Genomic DNA, 24,929 nt, shown 5'->3' with positions numbered 1-24,929 from the left:
TAATCATATATTCATGCATTCTAACAGAGGAAATAGACTTGTCGCAAGTCTTGTTTCCATTTTAGCACCATAAACTAATTAATATGCACTCACCTGGCCTCACTAGTCAATTCCAATCTCTTATCTTTCCCCTTGATCGATATTACTTGCCAAACGTTCCGGAATTCTTTATGCGTAGAATCTACATAAATGTACATTTCGAGGTAATCATTAGATACCTACACCTTGTAATTGGATACTAGCAACTCAAACTAACTTATTAAACCAATATTAACATTTTTCTTTAGGGGGAATCGGTTCCCTACCATGGGGTATCGATTCCCTCGAGACATTCTGGAATTCTGTCGTTTGAAGGGGTATCGGTTCCCCTTGAATGGGTACCGATTCCCCTTGCCCAGAAATCATATTTCAGCCCGAAAATTACCTCATTTCCTCTCAAACACTTCATATATCATCCCCTTTTTCATTCTTAACTCTAGCACACATACTTAAACCAATTTATATTCATTTATTTCATCTTAAACCTCAAAATCCTATATTCCATATGAGATTCAAAAATCATACCAAATTTTCAATGTGTTCTAATTCCAATTCTAACACTTCATACTTCTTAATTAGATTGATGACAAGTCAAATTCATCTATAAAACTTCAACAACCATACCATATCAAAATTTCATCTTAAAACTCATATGGCAAATTCCTTCATAATTCCTTTATCTTATTGTTTAAATCCCATATAAGCTTTCCTTAAGCTTATTTAATACCCAAAGAATCAAAACTAAGCTTAAAACTCAAGAATTAACCAACTGAAATTAAACTTACCTTTGCCTTGCTCTCCCACGTATGAAGAAGAAGAAAGGAGAAGAGCACTCTGGATGGTTCTCACCCATCCCACGTTTATATTACCCTTAAAAAGGAATATAAAAATCTTTCTGGTCAAATGACCATTTAACCCTTAATTTCCTTTAATAATTACTAATTAACCTTCATCATATATATCCAATAAGCATTGAACTATTTCATTCTTATACTTTAGTCCCCAAATTCTGAAACTTTACAACTTGATCACTAACCCGGTATTGAGGATGTTACAATTTTGACCTTCATTTTCACTAAAAACCCTTAGATTTCCGTAGATCTAGGAAAACCGAAGCTTTTACCTCGGTTGGAACAACGTCTCCGACGACGATTGGGCTCTCCTCCGTGGTAAGTCCTTCGGCCTCTTCTTCTTTCTTCCTATTTTTTTTTTTTGTCAATGGTTATTGTGGGTTCGTCGATGGCTCCTCGTTCTCCCTTCTTGTTTTTTTGTTTCTGCCTTTTCGGTATCTCTCCGTTGCTCTGTCTGTTTTTTGGTATTTGTTGCTTGTTGTCTGTGTCTCCCTGTTTTTGTTTTGCAGGTGTGGTGGCTTTTATAGCCACCACCGAGCTCGCCTTGGATCGGATAATAGAGCTCTTGGCGGTGAGTCACCTAGCTATGGTGGTGACTCACCATAGGGCTTCGACGTGGGGCTGCTTCTAGAGTATTTAGCGAGACGACGGCGTGGTGGCATCATCGGAGTTGAGCACCTGGCAGTGGCGTGGCCTTGGCAGCGGCGTATGGAAGCTGGAGAGGCGGTTGGAGTCTTCTGGAAGCAGCGACGGCTGGGACGTGGCCCTAGGGTTATGATACCCTAGGGTTTCTTTTCTGGACTGTATAAGGGTCGTTAGATCAGATTAGATCCAACGGTTGAGGATATGCGATGGCTGGGTGTTGAGATAGAAACCCTAATTAGGTTTAGGGTTATAATTGGGTTATCTAGGTTTTGATTTATAAATGGGCCTTTGGGTTCTGATTTGGGCTTGTAAATAATAATAGTATTTAATAATCATAATATTTATAATAATAATAATAATAATAATTTTAATAAAAATAATTTAAGTAAAATGAAAAATTAGTGTTTATAGAACGTACAATTGCAGCACGCAAAAGGGAGGTCCTCTTTTCCTTATTGAAGAGTCTTCTGGTGTGGCTTTTCATCATTAAATACTAACCCCTTAACCTACCAACTCAATTCACTTGCTTTAAAATCTTAGCCTGTGAATTAAGGAACCCTAAAAAATTAGTCTTACAGACGCCCGAGAAAGAATCTCATTCGATGGTATACTTTTGAACCTTCGATGGAACCCAGAAGCAACAAGAATGGCTTCGAGTATCCGAAATATTCACCTTCTAGTTCACAGTTTCCTTCACGTGCATTGATTAGACTGTGAACTCCAGTCATCGAGAAGGTTTGTTATGGTTTCTTGTAACTTCTTCGCCTGAGGTCCAGGCTTTAGGACGTTTACATCACCCCATTGCGTGCAAGGATCCGACCACCAGCTATTCCGGCCGGTGCACCAAGCCCCTGGGGCAACTTGGTTTCGTCCATTACGCTTGAGGATCTTTTTGTCAACCATGTCCAACAGAGGTTCGTGTTTTTTAAACTGTCTTGCCAATGCTCCTCCACTTTGAGCCATTTGATCATAATCCAAAACATTGAGGAAGTGGGGTTCCATCTTTGGAGGATTGTCCCAGATCATATATCTTAAATCACTGTTTACGGTGGTGTTCTTGAACTCTGGGGAATTGCATATGACGGAATGGAAATAGCTTTCTTCAGATAACATAACATTGTTGAAATACATCAGAAGGATCTGCTTAAGATGACCCATGGGGAGCCTGAATTCAATACCAAAATGTAAATAATAAGCATCTCCAAAGAAAATAACAGTTGTAATATTTTTTTATATCACACACAACAGACCAACATTGGTAATAGACTTTGCCTGTGAATATTTTAAAAGCATCCGGCATTGGTCGTTTCTCGGTAGCATGAAAAAATTCGGTCCTCCTAGCTAGGTAAATCGCTGGATCAACTACAATAGGCTGGATCCGTTGACCTCTGCAATCAAAAGTAAACCGGTATGCATTAGATTTCTATTACAACTTGCACTGGAAGGATATAAATGATTCATGAAAAGGGTTTTCCCTACCCTTTCCACCCAAGGTCACTAGTATGATCAAGGAAATTGAGGTCCCGCCTAACCGAGGAGAATACATGAGACAAATCTGCGATAAAACAAAACAAAAAAAAGAGTCGATACATTTACGAATAAAAGTATGCAAGGCAAAAGAACGGGTGTGAAGACACCAAATTTTTTAACATTATATAATATATTTACATTATAATTTATATATATATATATATTTTTTACATATGGTGCATGCATATTTACACACAAATCTGTTACATTTGCAGGCCTGCTACACGAGGCCCAACTGTACACAACCCAAACGTAGGAGTCCAAACGTGTGGGGTTTTCAGAAACCCTAAACATATGCTCTCAAACCCTAGCCTCGTCAGCGCCGCTTCAGCTACCTTTTCACGCGGCCAACACCGAGTTTCACGGCAAGACTCCCATCACCGCACGTCTCGCCTTCAACGACCGGGACTCTCGGCCACGCAAAGAAATAAACAACAAACAACATCAGTGTTTTACTTTAATTTAAACTCTAAAAATAGCCATTGTTTTGGGCTATAAATATTATGTAAAGCACACAAGTTTAGGAGGAGATTACTGCGAATACACACAGAAAGTCACCATAGCAAGCACAAAGAAAGTCAGAACACTTGTACAACATTTCGAAACAAGAAATAAAAGCGAGGTATATTAGTTGTTTACCTTTTGGTTCGCTTGATCCTTTGCACGTCAAATTTATCGTCCATCGTGTTGTTTTGAAAAAAATCTTTTGGCCGATGAAAAGGTGTTTTCGTTCGAGATCGTTTTGTATAGATCTACGAAAACCCGAGGCCTATTTCAAAAAAAAGGTTTGAGATTTGAGTCAAATGAGAGAAAGGCTTTTAGAAAAACCAATTTTTTATGGGTTTGCCGCCGATGATCGGTGGCCGGCGCCGACCAACGGCGGCCGGCGAGGCGGCGTGTGGCCATGTCTGGGATTTTACGGCGGCGTGTTCTTCATTTCTGAAGAACACGCATGAACAGATGAAGGAAACGAGAGAAAGAGAGGAGAGCTCTCGGGCGAGGAAGGGAGAAATGAAGAGAAAAAAAGGTTTTTGGGCTTTATACATAGCCCGTGCGGTGACCCGCGCGTCAACCCGACCCGGGGAAGGATCCGCGTGTTTTGTTAAAAGGGGTAAACTTCATTTTGGCTCCCTCTGTTTTGAAAAACATTCAATTTGGTCCCCAAACCGGTTGGGTAAACTTCATTTTGGCTCCCTCTGTTTTAAAAAAACGTTTAATTTGGTCCCCAAATCGGTTAATTCCCTTGGTTATATTCTGATTCTGCCATCTAACTTTATTTTGTTTCATTTTACCCCTTTATACTCATATATTTTATTATATCTCGTATTTACTCTTTTATACATAGATATTTGGATTTTTTATTTATTTACACTATAATATATTATATTCCTATTAGTTTATATATATACATTACTTATTTTTCTTTTATTACATGCTATTTATTATATATATATTACTCATATTTGCTTTTTTTTATTTTCTTTGTTTTTATATTTTTTATGGATGTATATTTTTTACCTATCTATTTATATTTTTATATATTTTTTTCTTTTCTATTAATACTTTTTGTTGAGTTTCACAAATTATTATATTCGTATATATTATTTTTAATTTAACTATTACTATTATCTTCTTTTTACTAATTTATATATATATATATTTACGTTATTATTATTATATATGTATACTTTTTTTTCATTGATTATTTTGCTTAATGTTATATTTTATATATATGTATATATACATATATATATATGTATATACTTGTAATAGTTTATTTATATATCTATTATTATTATGTGTACATTTCAAACATTTTATTCGATTACCTTTTTCTTTACTTTGTTTTTATTTCTTTGATGATTATCTTTTTATTCATTGTAATTTATTTATCCGTTGGTTGTATGTAGATTATCAATGTTTCATTTATTTATTTTACTCTGCTTATTAACCCTTTTTTTCACTATTTTTATCTTCACTCTTGTTTCCCTTATTTTTCATTTTTTTTATTTTCGTTCTTTAACGTCTGTATTGTTAAGGGAATTTCAATCAATCAAGGGTAAGTAGTTCAGATCGATGTTTTACCTTTTTAGTTTAACTTTCAATTATCTTAATTAAAGACAACTGGAAATTACATAGTACCGAAAGGGCAGTTCAAGGGTGCTAATCCTTCCTTGGCTGTAATCGACTCCCGAGCCCGACATATTTCCGGTAAGACGCAGATCAGGTAAGATGGTGTCCGACCCACCTAAAATTCGTTTTAAAGTGGTCGGTGGCGACTCCAATCCACATTTTTCAAGTCGAAGCCCAATTCCGGGGCCCAACCGAAAGACGGTTGCGACAGCTTGGCGACTCCGCTGGGGACCAGGTAAGTGAGTCAGGCTAAGGTAATTTCCAGTTGTCTTTTTAACGAAAATAGTAAGTTTAAATTTTAAGGTAATATTTCGATCATTTTTACTTACTTTTGATTATATTTTCAAGTAAATAGTTGGACTAATCGTTTTCTCATGATTTCAGCCTTCAAAGTTTTTTTCATCTAAGGCTCTATACCCGAGCTCCAAACCCTATTTTAAGTGGGGGTGAAAGCGACGCCTTCGTGTGAATTTATTCACCGTGCGGGCCTAGCAAGTAGCCTTCGGGATTCATATACCTTATGTCTTCGTGTGAATTTATTCACCGTGCGGGCATAAGGGAATGTGTCCCCTCGAGTTTAACTTAGTCCATACAAGTCTGTGATGGGTTTAGGACTAAGGGTCTGGCAAGCCCAAGGGGGCACCGACAAGGAGAACTCGGGTACCGTTTTTTTAAAACCTAAACCGGGAGACCATGAAGAATTAGAGCCTACCCCGAAACCACGTTCCAAAACTTAGGATATTTTTACCCTAACCATGTTTTTGTTACGTTTTTTCCTTCCGTCATTTTTTTATTTGTATTTTTTATTTTACTAACGTTTTTTCCTTTGTGTTTGTTTTCTAGCATTTGCATCATTACAAGAGGCTATTGATCCCTAAAAAGCGTTTGTTATACACAAAATAATTCGAATTAATGGACAAAGGTGTTGTAATACAAGAGATTGAAAACGCTGAGGCACGACTATGGTCCGAGAAGGCTCAGAAAGAGAAGGGAGACAGTCTTCAGGGAAACTATGTGTCAGAACTGGTTAGTTATGCCGCTGTCAGCCTGAAACAGAATAATGTCCAAGAGCTGCGAAACATTTGGGACAGTTGGAAGAATGACAGAAAGCAGAAGTTCAACCAACGGTATGGTGATATCGCCCTCTTGCTCCATGTCAAGACTGATGAGCCCTTACTCCGAGCATTAATTCAATTCTGGAACCCTGGATATAGTTGTTTCACCTTTAATCAGGAAGACATGGTGCCTACTATCGAAGAGTATACTACTCTACTGCACTGCGAAAGCATCAAACTAGAGAGGGCATATATTAAACATATCAAGAGTCAGCCCTTCAAGAACGGACTGGCCAGGATTGCAGGGGTTGATGAAAAGTGGGTGATTGATCGACTCCGGCACAAAGGTAGCGGGGAAGGAATCGAGTGGATCCATATAAAGTAACTAATGAAAAACCACCCTGATGAGTGGAAGACTATAGACCTTTTTGCACTGGGTCTGTACGGTTTGATCATATTTCCGAAGGTTTTGGGGTGCATTGACGCTGCCGTGGTGGAACTATTTGAGCAACTTTCTAAACGAGTTAACCCAGCACCAGCCATCTTGGCCGAGACCTTTCGATCGCTCAACCATTGCCGAAGAACTGGCGGAGGAAGATTCACCGGGTGCATTCAGCTCCTTCAGGTCTGGATTCACAGCCACTTCTGGAAGACTGACGGGGTTGCCTATCGCCGTTTCAGCACCACCTATTCACCTCTAGGTGAATTTATTACCTTAAAATGGCATGAAGGCGCTTCGAAAGAAAAATGGATGAAGGTCTTTACGCATCTTCAAGACCGAGATATTGTCTGGAGAGCCCCTTGGTTATTCCTCAGTGATGTTCTTTTTCGATGTGGTGACTCTGACACTGTGACTTTACTTGGACTTTGGGGAGCAGTCGGGTACGCTCCGTTATTAGCACTTAGACAGTATGGAGCGCGTCAGTTTGTCCCAGCAACATGCGGGTTAGCTAGGTCAGAATTTGAGTATCATGGCGACAGCTATAAAAAGATGATCAAAGAAGCAGCCGATTCGTGGAGGAAAGTATTCCGGATGGATGTTGTAGCTGCCAGAAGCATGCTCACTCCGGATTATGTGGAGTGGCGAAGATTGAGAAAGAATGACAACATCCCTGTGCCAAACTGTGATGACACCCGGACCATGGAGGAACATCTCAGGCATGTCCCTTCTGAACTCGAAATAGCCAGGACCGAGTTTGAAGCCGTGAATAAGGAGCTGAAGCAAAGGATAAAGGAACTTGAAGCTGAACGTTATCAGTGGAAGCTTGATGCTGACTCTCAGAAAGATCGGGCAGAAAAACTGGAAAAAGAACAAAAAAGAGTCTGTTTTGAGCTCGAAGACTTGAGAAAGGGGTATCAAGATAAGGTCAAGGATAACTCCAAGTTGAAGGTAACCTCTGAATACTGGAAAGACGAAGCTCATAGCCTGAAAAGGAAGTTCGAGGGGCCTGATGAGAGAGCTTGGAAAGAACAAACAAAGACTGCCCAAAGACGCTTGGCAGATAGTCAACATCAGAACCAACGCTTGAGAGTTCGGGTAGCTGACTTAGAGAAACAGCATGAGAAAGATGGCAAGACGATAGCTGAGTTAGAAGCTATTATAGATGGATTCAACAGGCAAGCAAACGAGCTTCAGATGGTGCCTTTCGACGGAGGACTACAATGGCGTTTCCGTTGGGAACAAGCACAACGAAGGGTGAGGGCCCGAGACGCAACCATCCGAGATTTCCTGGATCAAGTGCAAAAAGCAGCTCGTCATCTTCACGGCCTAGCAAGGGAAGCTGGTGTGGTTCGACAAGGCATTCAACCAGTGACAGATGAAGGCAGGAGACTCGTCAACCTACTGGAAGCTGTTCGGGGTCTAGAGGATTTAGTCTGAATGTACCTTTAATCTGTCTTTATGTCTCTAAAAAGATAAAACATTCTTGTCTGAATAAGGATTATTTATAATAATGAACACTTTTCTGGATCAATGCCTCCAATTGCATACATCATACATTACATTCCTTGCATTTTATATTTCATGTTTGTTTATTTTATATTTTCCATGTTTTTACATTCATATTAACTAACAGAACATGTCTCAGACACCGAGCTTACCACCGCAAGCATCAGATACACATCACCCGCACAATACTCGAGCAAAAAAGAGACAAATGGAAGCCAGAATGGAGAAGATCGAAGAACACATGGCAAGACTTCAAAAGGAGCTAGAAGATAAGATGGCTCAGAACAGTGAAAGTACTCTTGAGTCCATCAAGAAAAATCAGGAGTCCTTGGTCGACCAAATCGTAGCCAAGTTGTCAGGTCTACAGCAAGCTAGTGCATCAGGGGGCATCTCTTCCGAGGGGGTGGCCATACCACCAACCCCGCAAGTGGTTCTCTCACCCGGAATATTATCCGGGGACGCATCTGCTACTAAAGGGAAAGCAGCACTACCCGGGGACTCATTTGCTACCAAAGCGAAAGTTGCACCTGCTGTGAAGATACAAGCTTCTACAATCATCCCTGATGATCATCCGGATGATTATAATGTCCCGGACTTTGACGAGGAAGATAAAGCCAAAAAGATGGAAGAAAAGATAAAAATATTAGAAGATCAAATAAAGATGGTCCAGGGAGACCATGATTACTATGGAGTGGACGCAATGGAGCTAAGCCTAGTTCCAGACTTGGTACTTCCACCAAAGTTTAAAATTCCTGAGTTTGAGAAGTTCGACGGGAACAGCTGCCCTTCAGCCCATATCACTATGTTCTGTCGAAAGATGACAGGATATGGAGGGAATGATCAACTCCTGATCCATTGTTTTCAGGAGAGCCTGTCCGGTTCAGCTATTCGGTGGTACAACCAGCTTAGCCGAACTCATATCAAGACGTGGAAAGACTTAGCCAAGTCTTTCCTGGAGCAGTATAAGCATATCAACGATATGAGACCAGACCGGGTCATGTTACAAAGCCTGGAGAAGAAACACAATGAGAGTTTCCGACAGTACGCACAGAGATGGAGGGATTTATCTGTGCAAGTTCATCCACCTTTGGATGAAAAGGAAACTAGAAAGCTGTTTATACAGACCCTGAGGGCACCTTACTTCGGGCATTTGGTAGCAATCACGTCGGGGAGTTTTTCAGATTTAGTCATGGCCGGCGAAATGATCGAGTTGGCCATTAAACAAGGAAAGATTGAGGGAGGAGACTCCAGTAAAAAGCCTCCCACGAAAAACAAGGAGCGAGAGATCAACAATGTAAACACCCACAGTGTCAGCAAGGGGGTTACGATCTCGAGCTTAAATTCCACAGCAGCTGTACCATCCGGTACTTCTAGACAGAACCAGAGAGAACCAAGAAGAGAAAGGGAAAGGGAACAGTTTGACCCCATTCCCATGACGTATAAAGAATTATACCAACAGCTCTTCGACACTCATGCAGTGTCGCCTTATCCTATGAATCCAATAAATCCCCCTTACCCGAAATGGTATGACGAGAGCGCTCACTGCGAATACCATGGTGGTGTGCAGGGGCATTCGATTGAAAGTTGTCTCGCATTCAAGAGACTTGTGCAACGGATGAGAAACAAGAATTGGATCACTTTCAACTCCGGAGCACCAAATGTCGCCCAGAATCCCTTGCCCAATCATCAGGAGACAGGAATCAATGCCGTTACTACCGAAGGGGGCAGGAAAGTTAAATTGAGTGTTTCAGAGGTTAAATCTCCTTTGGCTTGGGTATGGAGCCAAATGGTAAAGGCAGGATTTCTTGCACCATATTCAGATACGATAGAAAACGAAGATGGTAACCATTGTGGTTACCACAACAAAGAAGGGCATAAAGTGCAAGATTGCCCAGAGTTCAGATTGTTAGTCCAGCTCATGATGGATCGAAAGGAGTTGGAATTTTACGAAGAAATTCAAGATTCTTGGGAAGCAGATGTTTGTGCCACCGGAGAATCACCAGATAGAAAATTCGGTAGGGGTAGTCCTTTGATAATTACCCCTAAGGCAAGTATGACAGTGACAACACCAGCCAAGGTGGTAATCACCGCACCGTGACCTTTTCAATATAAGGACAATCGGCAAGTGCCATGGAAGTACGAATGTCAGGTGAGTACTTCCAGAGGAGGTAATAGTAAAGTGGGGCAAAGACCACTGGAGCCATTCAAAGAAGATGTGCTAGTCGTCAATGAACCTATAAAGGAGGAAGAAGCTAAAGAGTTCCTCAAGATCTTGAAGCACAGCGAGTACAACATTGTAGAACAGCTCCATAACTTACCTACACGTACTTCAATGCTAGCATTATTTTTAAGCTCGGAAGCACACCGAGAAGCGTTGTTGAATGTCCTTAATCAAACGTTCGTGCCACAAGACATACCAGTCAGCAAGATAGATCGACTGGTGAACAATATTCAAGCTGATAATCTCATCTCGTTTTCAGATGATGAGATTCCATCAGGAGGAAGAGGCCGAACGAAGGCGTTACACATTACTACCTACTGTAAAGGGCACGCTTTACCAAGTGTCTTAATCGATAATGGTTCAGCCTTGAACGTGATGCCTTTGATTACATTGAAAAGGCTACCAATAGATACCTCTCATATGAGAGCTTGTCAGAATGTGGTCCGAGCATTTGATGGGACCAAAAGAGAGGTAATCGGAAAGATTGAGGTACCATTGACCATCGGACCAGCCACCTATGATGTTGAGTTCCTTGTGATGGATATCATGCCGTCCTATAGCTGTCTTTTGGGAAGGCCGTGGATTCATCAAGCAGGTGCAGTACCCTCCACGTTGCACCAGAAAGTTAAATTTGTCATTGACGGGGCCTTGGTAACTATCAACGCTGAGGAAGATATCGTGGCAAGCGTGACCACAGAGGCTCCATACATCGAAGTAGACGAGGAAGCGGTAGAATGTTCGTTCCGCTCCTTGGAGTTCGTGAATGCCACATTCATGGCAGAAGGAAAAAGAATCCCAAGACCTCGACTCTCCAAATGCACAAGGATGGAGATCAAGCAAACCTTAGGCCGAGGCGCAAGAACCGGGAGAGGTTTTGGGAAATATTTGCAAGGAATGATCAACCCTGTCCGTCCTATCCCAAAATTAGACCAATTTGGGCTCGGTTTTCAGCCCGGTTATCATGAAAAGAGAAAGGAAATTCAAAAGAACCGGGAGAGAAGGTTAGCCAGATTGACTAGAAACGAACTCCAATGGAAGCCTATGACATTCCCGCCGCTCTTCAGAACATTCAAGTCAGGTGGTTATGTGGTTGAGACCACCATGTCCGAGTTACGAACGGCTCTGGAAGATCTGAACGTTAATGCCGTGACCACAGAAGATGTTGACAACGAAGATAGATCCAGGATATGCCCTCTGCCGCATGGATTCGTACCTAGCAGTTGGTCGGTGGAAGAACTACCTGTGGTTTACAAGAATCTTTCAGAGTAATATTCGAACTATCCCTATTTGCCTATACCCGGGGCAATAGGTGATCTTTTGTAAGGGTGAATAAATGTTTTGTTTAAGTTTAATAAAGGATGCATTTTTCTTTTCCATGGCAAGCAAAGTTTTCTTTTATTCATTATCTATCTCCTTCAGTATTCCATTTCCAGTTACTCTCAAAGTTAGTTCTTGACCATTACGTGTGGGATATTATCCTCTCACACATACACATCTTCCTCCTTTCAGGTTCCCAGATAACGATAATGTGGGCACTAATGACCTCGATCCGGAGGTGGATTTTGAATCAACCATTTGTCTTGGGGAATTTGAAGAATGCGATAATGAAGAAGAGTACAACTTACCTACCGAATTGTTGAGAATGATAGAAAAAGAAGAAAAGCAAATACTGCCGCATGAGGAGGCGATCGAAATCTTAAATCTGGGCACTGAGGAAGATCGAAAGGAGGTTAAAATCGGCACAACTCTTTCGACTGAAGCAAGAAAAAACCTGATAATCTTACTTCAGGAGTACGAAGATGTGTTTGCTTGGTCGTATCAAGACATGCCGGGACTAGACACAGATATGGTAGTTCACAAACTACCAATCAAACCAGAATTCAAACCAGTGCAGCAAAAACTGAGAAGAATGCGACCAGAAATGCTCCTTAAGATCAAGGAAGAAGTCAAGAAGCAATTTGATGCCGGTTTTCTCCAAGTGGCCAAATACCCTGAGTGGGTGGCCAACATAGTGCCTGTGCCGAAGAAGGACGGGAAAGTACGCATGTGTGTCGATTACCGGGACCTTAATAAGGCCAGTCCCAAGGATAACTTTCCTCTGCCACACATAGACACTCTGGTGGACAATACGGCTGGGAACGCCTACTTTTCATTCATGGATGGATTTTCGGGGTATAATCAGATCAAGATGCATCCCGAAGACATGGAGAAGACCACTTTCGTCACAATGTGGGGAACTTTCTGTTACAAAGTGATGCCTTTCGGATTAAAGAATGCTGGGGCAACATATCAGAGAGCTATGGTGACCCTGTTCCACGACATGATGCACAAAGAAATCGAGGTTTATGTCGACGACATGATTGTTAAGGCACAAACCGAGAATGAACATGTCAAGAATCTGAAGAAGCTCTTCCAGAGATTGAGAAAGTTCCAACTGAGACTAAACCCTAGCAAATGTACCTTCGGGGTAACATCTGGAAAACTATTAGGCTTTATAGTCAGCAGGAGAGGCATACAGGTCGATCCTGATAAGGTTAAGGCTATCCAGAATCTACATCCACCACGAACCCAAAAAGAAGTCCGAGGTTTTCTGGGCAGACTAAACTACATAGCTCGGTTCATCTCTCAGTTAACCGACAAATGTGACCCCATCTTTCGTCTCCTCCGAAAGAATAGCCCTGGAGCATGGGATAAAAATTGTCAGATTGCATTTGAGAAGGTAAAAGAGTACTTGTCTCACACTCCTGTCCTGATGTCCCCTATCCCAGGAAAACCTCTGTTTTTGTATCTCTCCATATTCGAGAACTCCATGGGGTGTGTTCTGGGTCAACACGACGAGTCTGGGAAGAAGGAAAGAGCCATCTACTACTTAAGCAAAAAGTTCACCGATTGCGAGGTCCGATATCCTCCTATTGAGAAGGTTTGTTGTGCCCTGATATGGGCTACAAAAAGACTTCGACAATACATGTTGTATCACACCACTTGGCTGATTTCCAAGTTAGACCCACTAAAATACATGATAGGTGTACCTGCTCTATCCGGAAGGTTAGCCCGATGGCAGATTCTTTTGTCTGAATTTGACATTGAATACGTGAGCCAAAAAGCGGTAAAAGGCAGCGCCATATCCGATTTTTTGGCAAGCAGAACTGATGAGAGCTATGAGCCGCTGGACTTTGATTTCCCAGACGAGGACTTAATGGCCATATCTTTAGAGGAAGCAAGCATTTCGACGGACGGTTCCTGGAGAATGCACTTCGATGGGGCATCAAATGCGCTAGGACATGGCATTGGGGCAATTCTAGTCTCCCCAGAAGGGAGTCACTACCCATTTACCAGCAGACTGAACTTTGATTGTACCAATAACATGGCAGAATATGAAGCCTGTGTCTTGGGAATTCGGGCTGCACTGGGGCAAAATATAAAGACTTTGCGGGTATATGGAGACTCAGCTTTAGTAATCTATCAGCTCCGAGGAGAGTGGGAAACCAAGGATATGAAGCTGTTAGAGTACCGAAAACTAGTGTTGGATCTGCTTGAAGAGTTCGACGAAGTCACCTTCCACTACGTGCCTAGAGAAGAAAATCAAATGGCTGACGCTTTAGCTACCTTGGCTGCCACATTCAAGGCTGGCGGGGAGTCTGAAATGATGCCAATTAACATGCAGTCGTATGAGTATCCAGCTCATTGCTACCAAATTGAAGAAGTGAAAGATACTAGGCCTTGGTACTACGACATTCTGCAGTATATCAAGCATCGGAGTTATCCAGAAAAAACCACTGAAATCGAGAAGAGAACCCTTAGAAGGTTGGCAGCTGGATATGTCCTTGACGGAGAGGTTTTATACAAGAAAAGCCATAACCAAGTTTTGTTAAGGTGCGTCGATGCTGAAGAGGCAAAAATGATAGTGGAAGAAGTACATGATGGGGTTTGTGGAGCACATGCAAATGGGCATATGATGTCAAGACAAATAATGAGATGCAGATATTTTTGGTCCACACTGGAAAGTGATTGCATCAACTATGCTAGGAGATGTCATAAATGTCAGATTTATGGAGACAAGATAAATGTTCCACCCTATCCACTTCATGTAATGACGTCACCATGGCCTTTTTCTGTGTGGGGCATGGACGTTATCGGGCAAATCCATCCAAAGGCTTCGAATGGTCACCGTTTCATTCTCGTAGCAATTGATTATTTCACGAAATGGGTAGAGGCTGCGTCATACGCCAGTGTCACTCAATCCACTATTTGCAAGTTTCTGAAGAAAGAAATTATATGTCGGTATGGTCTACCTGAAAGGATTATCACCGATAACGCAACAAACTTGAACAACAAGATGATGAGTGCTGCTTGCGAACAGTTCAACATAAAACATCACAATTCCACTGCTTACAGACCAAAGATGAACGGAGCAGTAGAAGCAGCAAACAAAAATATCAAGAAGATAGTGGAGAAAACAACTGAAACCTACAAAGACTGGCATGAGAAGTTGCCTTTTGCTTTGTTCGCTTATCGAACCTCGGTACGTACATCGACTGGGGCAACTCCATTTTCACTAGCCTACGGAATGGAAGCAGTGCTACCCATTGAAGTCGAGATTCCGTCTCTCAGGGTCTTGTCAGAAGTCAAACTAGATGATGCAGAGTGGGCACAATCCAGATATGATCAGCTTAATCTGATAGATGAAAAAAGACTGAAAGCCATTCATCATGGTCAAATCTATCAGAAACGAATGATCAGAGCACACGACAAAAAGGTGCGCCCGAGAATATTCCGTGTAAGGGATCTAGTGCTAAAAAGAATTTGGCCAGTCCAGAAAGATTTCCGAGGAAAATGGACGCCAAATTGGGAAGGTCCTTATGTCGTGAAAAAGGCTTTCTCCGGAGGAGCCCTTATCCTGGCTGAAATGGACGGACCTGAGCTGCCACATCCCATTAACTCGGACGCAGTCAAGAAATACTTCGCTTAGGATGAAAACCCGAGAGGGCGTCCTAAGTTGAAAAAAAAAAAAAAAAAAAAAAACGTTTAGGGTGAAAACCCGAAAGGGCGCCCTAAATCAAAAAAAAGAAAAAGAGGAAAAAGAAGAGAAAATAAGGTGGGTTCAAGATGAAAACCCGCAAAGGGCGTCTTGCAACTAAGGATGGGTCCAAGTTGAAAACCCGGAAAGGGCAATTTGGATATCAACGGTGGAAACATCCCGGCACATGAATCTTCTACGAACCCAACAAATCGGAGAAATGTCGCACCCTCCCAAACGTTGTCGCATTTTCAAAGATCCTTTGGCAAAGGCTGCATTCAAAATCACCAAACGGCTTTTCAACTCAGAAGTGCCCACGTTATCAAGATCTAAGACATTCATTTACACATCATTGTGTATTCGTTTTCTAGAATGTTTGCCATGTATTATTTGTCCTTCTCCTCCCTTATGAATAAAGACCATCTTTCCTCCAATTCCTTTTGAGCATCTTGAATTAGATTTAAACCTAATGATTTATTTATTTTTATGAAAGATAATCGCATATTACTGTACAAAGATTCATTGAAAAGTACAGGTACCCAGAAGTCGATCAAGGCTCATGCACATGCTTGAGATGGTTGAGGAGCATCTTCAAAAAAAAAAAAAAAAAAATCATCATCAAATATTTGAAGAATTCAAGATCAGAGATCGGAACTTCAAGCTTTCAAAGTCAAGAGTCAACAACGACAGGCCACCGGAAATCAAGATTTCTCTCCAGAGCCCGTAATAACATATGTTGCCCATACATTTTAGGCATACCTAAGAGCATGACATCCATACCATCGCATATATGCATATCTTTGCAGGTTTTACCCATAGCCAATTTCAACTTCACAACGAAGGATATTGGACTCCAGACAACGCAAGTTCAACTTCGCGTCGAAGGGACCGCTGGTTGTCAACAAACATTTCTCAAATTCAGAGCCAATTTCAACTTCACAACGAAGGATATTGGACTCCAGACAACGCAAGTTCAACTTCACGACGAAGGGACCGCTGGTTGTCACCAAACATTTCTCCAATTCAGAGCCAATTTCAACTTCACAACGAAGGATATTGGACTCCAGACAACGCAAGTTCAACTTCACGACGAAGGGACCGCTGGTTGTCAACAAACATTTCTCAAATTCAGAGCCAATTTCAACTTCACAGCGAAGGATATTGGTCTCCCGACAACGCAAGTTCAACTTCACGACGAAGGGACCGCTGGTTGTCAATAAACACCTCTCAATTTCAGAGCCAATTTCAACTTTGCAACGAAGGATATTGGACTCCAGACAACGCAAGTTCAACTTCACGACGAAGGGACCGCTGGTTGTCAACAAACATCTCAATGTCAGAGCCAATTTCAACTTCACAGCAAAGGATATTGGACTCAAGACAGCACAAGCTCGACTTCACAACGAAGGGACGACTGACTGTCAACGAATAATTTCTCAATTCCATAGCCATTTCCAACTTCACAAACAGATTGACTCAATTTCAAGACGAAGGAGTCATCTGCAAACACCGAAGCTTTCAGGTCAAGTTCCACCTTCACGACGAAGTATCTTGAGCCAGGAGACGATTCAGAGGCCAATTGTCAAAAAGCTTTGAGCTCGTTTTCAACTTCACGACGAGGGATTTCGTGCTCAGCATTTTTCAGTTTAAACTCAACCTCACGGAGAGGGAGTCATTTCGACAATTTCAACTTTACGACAGAAAATGTTCGATATAGACAAAATTTGTGTCTTTTAATCTTTGCTCTATTTTCGTTACACGATAATGAGCAAAGAGGGGCAGCTGAAGACACCAAATTTTTTAACATTATATAATATATTTACATTATAATATATATATATATATATATATATATATATATATTTTACATATGGTGCATGCATATTTACACACAAATATGTTACATTTGCAGGCCTGCTACACGAGGCCCAACTGTACACAACCCAAACGTAGGAGTCCAAACGTGTGGGGTTTTCAGAAACCCTAAACATATGCTCTCAAACCCTAGCCTCGTCAGCGCCGCTTCAGCTACCTTTTCACGCGGCCAACACCGAGTTTCACGGCAAGACTCCCATCACCGCACGTCTCGCCTTCAACGACCGGGACTCTCGGCCACGCAAAGAAATAAACAACAAACAACATCAGTGTTTTACTTTAATTTAAACTCTAAAAATAGCCATTGTTTTGGGCTATAAATATTATGTAAAGCACACAAGTTTAGGAGGAGATTACTGCGAATACACACAGAAAGTCACCATAGCAAGCACAAAGAAAGTCAGAACACTTGTACAACATTTCGAAACAAGAAATAAAAGCGAGGTATATTAGTTGTTTACCTTTTGGTTCGCTTGATCCTTTGCACGTCAAATTTATCGTCCATCGTGTTGTTTTGAAAAAAATCTTTTGGCCGATGAAAAGGTGTTTTCGTTCGAGATCGTTTTGTATAGATCTACGAAAACCCGAGGCCTATTTCAAAAAAAAGGTTTGAGATTTGAGTCAAAGGAGAGAAAGGCTTTCAGAAAAACCAATTTTTTATGGGTTTGCCGCCGATGATCGGTGGCCGGCGCCGACCAACGGCGGCCGGCGAGGCGGCGTGTGGCCATGTCTGGGATTTTACGGCGGCGTGTTCTTCATTTCTGAAGAACACGCATGAACAGATGAAGGAAACGAGAGAAAGAGAGGAGAGCTCTCGGGCGAGGAAGGGAGAAATGAAGAGAAAAAAAAGGTTTTTGGGCTTTATACATAGCCCGTGCGGTGACCCGCGCGTCAACCCGACCCGGGGAAGGATCCGCGTGTTTTGTTAAAAGGGGTAAACTTCATTTTGGCTCCCTCTGTTTTGAAAAACATTCAATTTGGTCCCCAAACCGGTTGGGTAAACTTCATTTTGGCTCCCTCTGTTTTAAAAAAACGTTTAATTTGGTCCCCAAATCGGTTTAATTCCCTTGGTTATATTCTGATTCTGCCATCTAACTTTATTTTGTTTCATTTTACCCCTTTATACTCATATATATTTTATTATATCTCGTATTTACTCTTTTATACATAGATATTTGGATTTTTTATTTATTTACACTATAATATATTATATTCCTATTAGTTTATATATATACATTACTTATTTTTCTTTTATTACATGCTATTTATTATATATATATTACTCATATTTGCTTTTTTTTATTTTCTTTGTTTTTATATTTTTTATGGATGTATATTTTTTACCTATCTATTTATATTTTTATATTTTTTTTTCTTTTCTATTAATACTTTTTGTTGAGTTTCACAAATTATTATATTCGTATATATTATTTTTAATTTAACTATTACTATTATCTTCTTTTTACTAATTTATATATATATATATTTACGTTATTATTATTATATATGTATACTTTTTTCTTCATTGATTATTTTTGCTTAATGTTATATTTTAATATATATGTATATATACATATATATATCTATGTATATACTTGTAATAGTTTATTTATATATCTATTATTATTATGTGTACATTTCAAACATTTTATTCGATTACCTTTTTCTTTACTTTGTTTTTATTTCTTTGATGATTATCTTTTTATTCATTGTAATTTATTTATTCGTTGGTTGTATGTAGATTATCAATGTTTCATTTATTTATTTTACTCTGCTTATTAACCCTTTTTTTCACTATTTTTATCTTCACTCTTGTTTCCCTTATTTTTCATTTTTTTATTTTCGTTCTTTAACGTCTGTATTGTTAAGGGAATTTCAATCAATCAAGGGTAAGTAGTTCAGATCGATGTTTTACCTTTTTAGTTTAACTTTCAATTATCTTAATTAAAGACAACTGGAAATTACATAGTACCGAAAGGGCAGTTCAAGGGTGCTAATCCTTCCTTGGCTGTAATCGACTCCCGAGCCCGACATATTTCCGGTAAGACGCAGATCAGGTAAGATGGTGTCCGACCCACCTAAAATTCGTTTTAAAGTGGTCGGTGGCGACTCCAATCCACATTTTTCAAGTCGAAGCCCAATTCCGGGGCCCAACCGAAAGACGGTTGCGACAGGGTGAAATTAACAAGATGCATCACGAAGGGAAAAGAGGAAGGAAAATTTAGGACTATAACCTCCTGAACCATAAATTGAAATCAACAAAAGATGCTAATCAAGTCTTAAAAAGATGTCAACCATCACATACTTTCAAGCAACCGGTCTCTTGATACGATACCCTTAGTTCCATGCATGTATTATGTGCAGTAGATACAGCAGGTTTACTAAATGTTTTCAGATTTAATCTATTCTCATGACCCGATTATGAGTTATGACAATTTCTCCTATGATTGAACGGTTAACAGTTTTTTTTACTGCATTTAAAAACTGCCCCAAAATATACAATGCCTGAACCCATACGCTTTATTCAGCAGTAAATCCTACATCTAAGCAAATCAAACAAGAAGTAATAGCACGAATCATGATAATGTAAATGAAACTATAAACTAGTCAGATTTCCCTTGAATCATGTACAACATTCGAAATTGTAGCCGATTTGTTGCAATGTTTCACTAAACTTTGGCAGAATGAATCTAACCATAAGAGCTACTCAAAGAAAACTCACTTTCCAGTTTTCAGACCAACTGTTAATACTGCTAACACTGATTTCCCAGCAAACAGCAACATAAATCCTATACAGAATCTTAAACCAATCCAATTGATCATAAAGAACACCTAAATCATAAACTCTTAAATTCCATTTCTTATAAAATAAAAGCAAATCAATCCAAATTTCAAGTAATTTCAACTAAAGCATGAAACTTCTCTCAAAACCAAAATCTCAATTCTCCAACTACTCCATACAAAAAAAGAACAAAATAAATCCAAAAAAATAATAATCAAGAAGCACAAACAGTTTACCATCTTGAGTAACCAAGAGGTAATCCAAAGCACTCAAAGTAATAAACCAATCCCAGCCACGATCAACCTTCATCAAAACAGAAGCAGCGTGCAACGTGGCAGCAATATGCGTAGAACCCATATAAGAAAACCGATCAGGCTTCCCTTTGACATCCACATTCCCAAAGCTCCTAATAGCGGGTACGGATTTCAAAGCCAGGGTCAACCTATACTTTTCCTCATCAGAAGCCTCTGCTCCAAGATGCAACAAATACCGATTCCTGGGATGATAGACAGCAAGCAGTAGCCTAAAGATCCGATCTTTATCACCTTTTCCACCAAATATATAGTACCCAAATGCCGGAGGACAATGAGGTCCGCGTTGGACAAGTGAAAAGAAAGGTCTAGGGGAGCTGAAAGCTGATATCGAGTAAAGTAAGAGGAGGAGAAGGGAGAGAAACGTTGTGGAGAAGAAAGTGAAAAACCATTTCTTTTCAGCTCCCATAGCAACAATGTTTCAAGCTATTTGAAACAATTGTAATTTTTTTTGGGTGCGTTTTGATTCAAAGATTGAATTTTGAGCATATGGGTTTACTGATTATCACAAAAGTAAAATTTGTGCTAGATTTTGGATTTCGAAGATGTTCTGGGAAATGGGCATTTGGGGATCTTTGCTTTCAGACGAATGAACATAAAATCTAGATCAGCACAGTGAATTCATGAACTCTATCTCTATGTGCAAGGTCAGTTGAAAATGATTAAAAACACTTATTTTTTTTCTTTTTGTTGTATATGTACAATTTTAAATTTCTTTTGTTTGTTTTGATGGTGAAATGAAATGTTGTGGAGTTGAAGGGTTAACTAGGGTTAGGGTTTACTTTATTCTTTTCTTCCGTTTGAGGTTAGATTTGGTTTCCGTGGAGAGAGCGAAAGAGAAAGAAGATTCAGAACTTCCATGTCATAATCTTTGCAATACTATGTAATAATCCTACATATATCATTGAATTACTAGTTTACTTCCATGGATGAATTAGTTTGATGTATAATCCATTTTTTAAGTTAACAATTGTTTAATCTTTATAAAATAAAATACGGAAGATATTTATATAATTTTTCTTCATTTTAGGTTAATCATCTGTAGAATAATTTTCATCGTGAAAGTTCTTTACCGTTTTTATATTATATCTTCTGTTTCTCTCTATTGTAATTTAATACACAAATGAGTTAGTTCTGTTAGACTGGTTATATAATGTGTATTATCAATGATTTCCACAAAAAGTGATAAGATAATATCTTGAGCAATTATATATTCGGGACTTGGCACGAATAAAGATGTTATAAATTTCATACAAATCACATCTCAATACATTTTTTTTTCAAATTCATGAGAATTTAAGTTATATAAGATAAAGATGCGTTTAAATAATCATAATTTACGAAAGACGTGTTTAAATGTTTATGTATGTTTGTTTCAATATAATTAATTTTTTAAAAATTATTTTACTCATTTTTTCAGTGTTTGATTAGCAAGAAATAAATTAGTCAATGTTAATTTTTTTCGGTTAATATTTTTATATTTTTTAAAAAATGACTTATGGTTTGATTTTTTCGTAAGTAATTTTTTTAACTTTTTTCTTTTAAAGCATAAATATTCAAAATAATATTATTTATGATCAAATATTGATATATTATTTCAGTATATTTTAATTAAAATATTATTTATTAAAATATTATTTATTATTATTATAAAAATAATATTATTAAATTATTAAATATTTAAAATATATTTATTTATAAGTTGAAAATATAACGTTATACTAATATTTTTATTTTAATAAATCATTAATATAAGTAATAATATATATTTTTATTAAATATAATATAAGATTCTTATTTTTAATATCATTTAACCTTCTTGAACTTATTCGTTTAACAATTCGCCGACTAAACACTCTATTTTAATCATTTTATTTACAAATCAAAGAAAAATGATGAAATTATATAACTAGTCCTTAAATTCCTTAGACTTCACAGTTTGAACTTCACAGTTCACCTTATTTTCAAATTAATCCCTATCTTCATCAATATTTAAGATGTAAAAAATAAAAATAAAAAAACTGAGTAAACGAACTTATGAACGGGTTTATTCATGAACCTAAATGAACCGAACATACCTCTATTCGCATTTATTTATTTATTTATTGAACATAAAAATTTTGTTCATACTCATTTATTTAATTTAATAAATAAATATTATAAAAACAGTTCACGAACAATTCGTGAAAGCTTTCTTCATTTATACCCCTAAGCGAACTCCATCCACCCATTTATTTAGTATACAACAATCACCTGTTTTCTTCTCTCTTACACCCCCCTACTTCCGTCAACTTCTTTTTCTTCCGAAAAGAATAATATCGAATGAATTTTCTCTCATTCATTTGAATGTACAAATATAAAAAATATCGTGTCAACTTTGGAAAACATCATAAGATTACATAATAAACTGGTTTCATTTATTTTATTTTAATGGTCATTGTTAATATTCTGAATTTGTAACTGTAATTTCACCTACAATTATATGTCGTCTTTCACCTGAGTACAAGAGATTTAGGAATATGCCTTGACGATGCCATCATGGGTCGGCTTTGTTAGAACAAGCAACAATAAAACCAATCTTTGAAGACAATGCAGAAAAATGATGATGACACAACATAGTCTTGAAATTAGGTACGCTCTGGATCGCCTGATTTTACAATAAGATCCAATCCAAAGTGTAAATCCAAAGAGCTTGCCCAATTGCCATATATGTACATCATCACTTTTCTTAATTTCCTCTAAAGTCTTCAATTTAAAGTGGGTTTCGTTTTGGTGCTCAAACAAAAGAAGACTTTCAACAAGTCGAGAGTAGCTAAGACAAGGCCAAAAGGCAACTATTCTTGAGAGCCTACCCAGTAACTAAACAATAGAATTCAGTCTCATCTTCTTTCACACGTTAAACAATATATAATAAGCAACAAATTACTCGTTAAATTAGAGTTGCTTATCACCAATTCAGCATGCGTCACGAATGCCATGTCAAAATAGCCAAGGGGTGTAAATGAACATTGCCTTCGACCAACTGTTCGTGAACAGTTTTGAGCTTCAAGTGATAACAAACGAATCGAAATTCAAATAGCCTAATGCTCGAGCTCACAAGCATATTTTAATCGGTATTGATTTTCAACATGAATTTAACTCAAGTTCAAACTAACGTATAGGAATCAAAATTACTCGGGATCATTCAAATCGAGCTCGAGCTTCTCAAGCTTGAATTCTGCAAGTACACTAATATTAATATAAGAATTATAATAACAATTGACATATATCATGCTCATAGCTCAACTGCTTGAGAATCCTAATATGCCTAAACTAAATCTTCCCTTACAATTTGCCTCCAAATGATATTGAAAAATACACAAGTCATCTCTTCTCATCATCAATCGAAAGATGCCAAAAAGTAATCCAAAACCAATACTAATTCATCAAATACTAAAAGGGGTCAGAATAATTTTTGTTCCACGGATTTCTACTTATTCTTGATTGTGATTCCAAGCTCACCTGCAACAATAACAGTAGTTGCCATGTCAAGAAACATACCGTGTTCAACAACACCAGCAATCCTCAATATAGCATCGCTTGCAATCTGCAAATCCCCCAACTCTTTCTTCAGATACAAATCCACGATATAATTCCCATTATCCGTGACGAATGGCTTCCCTTCGCAATCATTCCTCAGCTTGGCGACGCAACCCGAGCGTTCGAATAGGTTCTGGAGTTTATTTGCAGTGAATTTCCAGCAAAAAGGGACAACTTCGACGGGCAAAGCCAAACCGCTACCTCCCAAATGTTTAACCAATTTGGATTCATCAACGATACAGACAAATTTCTTGCAAGCTCCTTCCACCATTTTCTCTCTTAAAAGCGACCCGCCTCTCCCTTTGACGAGATTGAGATGCGGGTCGACTTCATCGGCGCCATCAATGGCTAAATCGATGGCGGGATGGCTGTCGAGATCTGAGAGCGGGATATCCAAAGAGAGAGCTTGTTCTTGGGTCTTCTTCGACGTGGGGATCCCGACGATGTTGGTGAGCTTGCCTTGACGGAGCAAGTCGCCTATACGATCCACGGCGTGTTTGGCGGTGGAACCGGTGCCGAGACCCAGAACCATACCCGATTCGACGAACTCGACGGCTTTGTAAGCGGCGATTTTTTTCAATTCGTCTTGGGTTAGGATGACGGTAGGGGACATAGGAGGAGACAAGGATAAAGCCTCCATTGAAGCAGGTTTCTTAGACCAAGCAATCGCCATTCTCTCAAGTGTTAATGGTTGATAAAGAATAACAGAATATTTTCTTAAGAAAAAATGGGATGATAAATCAAAGGCCAAAAATGAAGGAGAAATGGGGCAAAAGGAAGACTTAGATTGTGGTCGGGGGATCAAAATATTAGGAAGGGTAAGAGATAAGGGGAATGGGTTTGAGTGGTGAAGAGAAAGAGATAGGGTTTTGGGGCAAATTGAGAGAAAGGCGGGATGTTTGGTTGTATGGAAATTGAGGGAGGGAATTGTTTGGTTCTTATA

General features: G+C 39.1%; 3 protein-coding genes across 5 annotated transcripts in view; 1 reads left to right on the top strand and 2 right to left on the bottom strand.

The window, feature by feature from the left end:
- Positions 1-1,984: 1,984 nt before the first annotated feature.
- Positions 1,985-21,027, bottom strand: LOC120203720 (beta-glucuronosyltransferase GlcAT14A-like). The gene is made up of 4 exons (XM_039203910.1): positions 20,333-21,027; positions 3,015-3,090; positions 2,775-2,923; positions 1,985-2,734 (listed from the first exon to the last, which is right to left on the bottom strand). Exons 1-4 carry the CDS (start codon positions 20,814-20,816, stop codon positions 2,229-2,231), a joined length of 1,215 nt encoding a protein of 404 aa, XP_039059841.1. The 5' UTR covers positions 20,817-21,027; the 3' UTR covers positions 1,985-2,228.
- Positions 8,947-24,866, bottom strand: LOC120203718 (probable ribose-5-phosphate isomerase 2). Of its 2 annotated transcripts, XR_005523892.1 has the most exons (3): positions 23,775-24,866; positions 12,137-12,144; positions 8,947-8,957 (listed from the first exon to the last, which is right to left on the bottom strand). XR_005523892.1 is itself a non-coding variant. In XM_039203906.1 (1 exon), the coding sequence occupies exon 1, from the start codon at positions 24,657-24,659 to the stop codon at positions 23,877-23,879; it is 783 nt and encodes a 260-aa protein (XP_039059837.1). In that variant the 5' UTR covers positions 24,660-24,866; the 3' UTR covers positions 23,627-23,876. The 2 variants fall into 2 exon arrangements, 1 of the variants encoding a protein (XP_039059837.1); XM_039203906.1 differs by lacking the exons at positions 8,947-8,957; positions 12,137-12,144 and having other exon boundaries at positions 23,627-24,866.
- The window catches only part of LOC120203719, a 28,021-nt gene continuing 15,937 nt past the window's right edge, over positions 12,846-24,929 (top strand). For both annotated transcript variants that reach the window (XM_039203907.1, XM_039203908.1), the window contains exon 1: positions 12,846-12,849. The gene's annotated coding sequence lies outside the window, so the exon portion shown is untranslated. The remainder of the gene's footprint in view (positions 12,850-24,929) is intronic.

Source organism: Hibiscus syriacus, unplaced genomic scaffold (genome assembly GCF_006381635.1).
Source record: "Hibiscus syriacus cultivar Baekdansim isolate YM2019G1 unplaced genomic scaffold, ASM638163v2 tig00010263_pilon, whole genome shotgun sequence".
Lineage (NCBI taxonomy): Eukaryota > Viridiplantae > Streptophyta > Magnoliopsida > Malvales > Malvaceae > Hibiscus > Hibiscus syriacus.
This window is presented reverse-complemented; position numbering and strand designations above follow the sequence as displayed.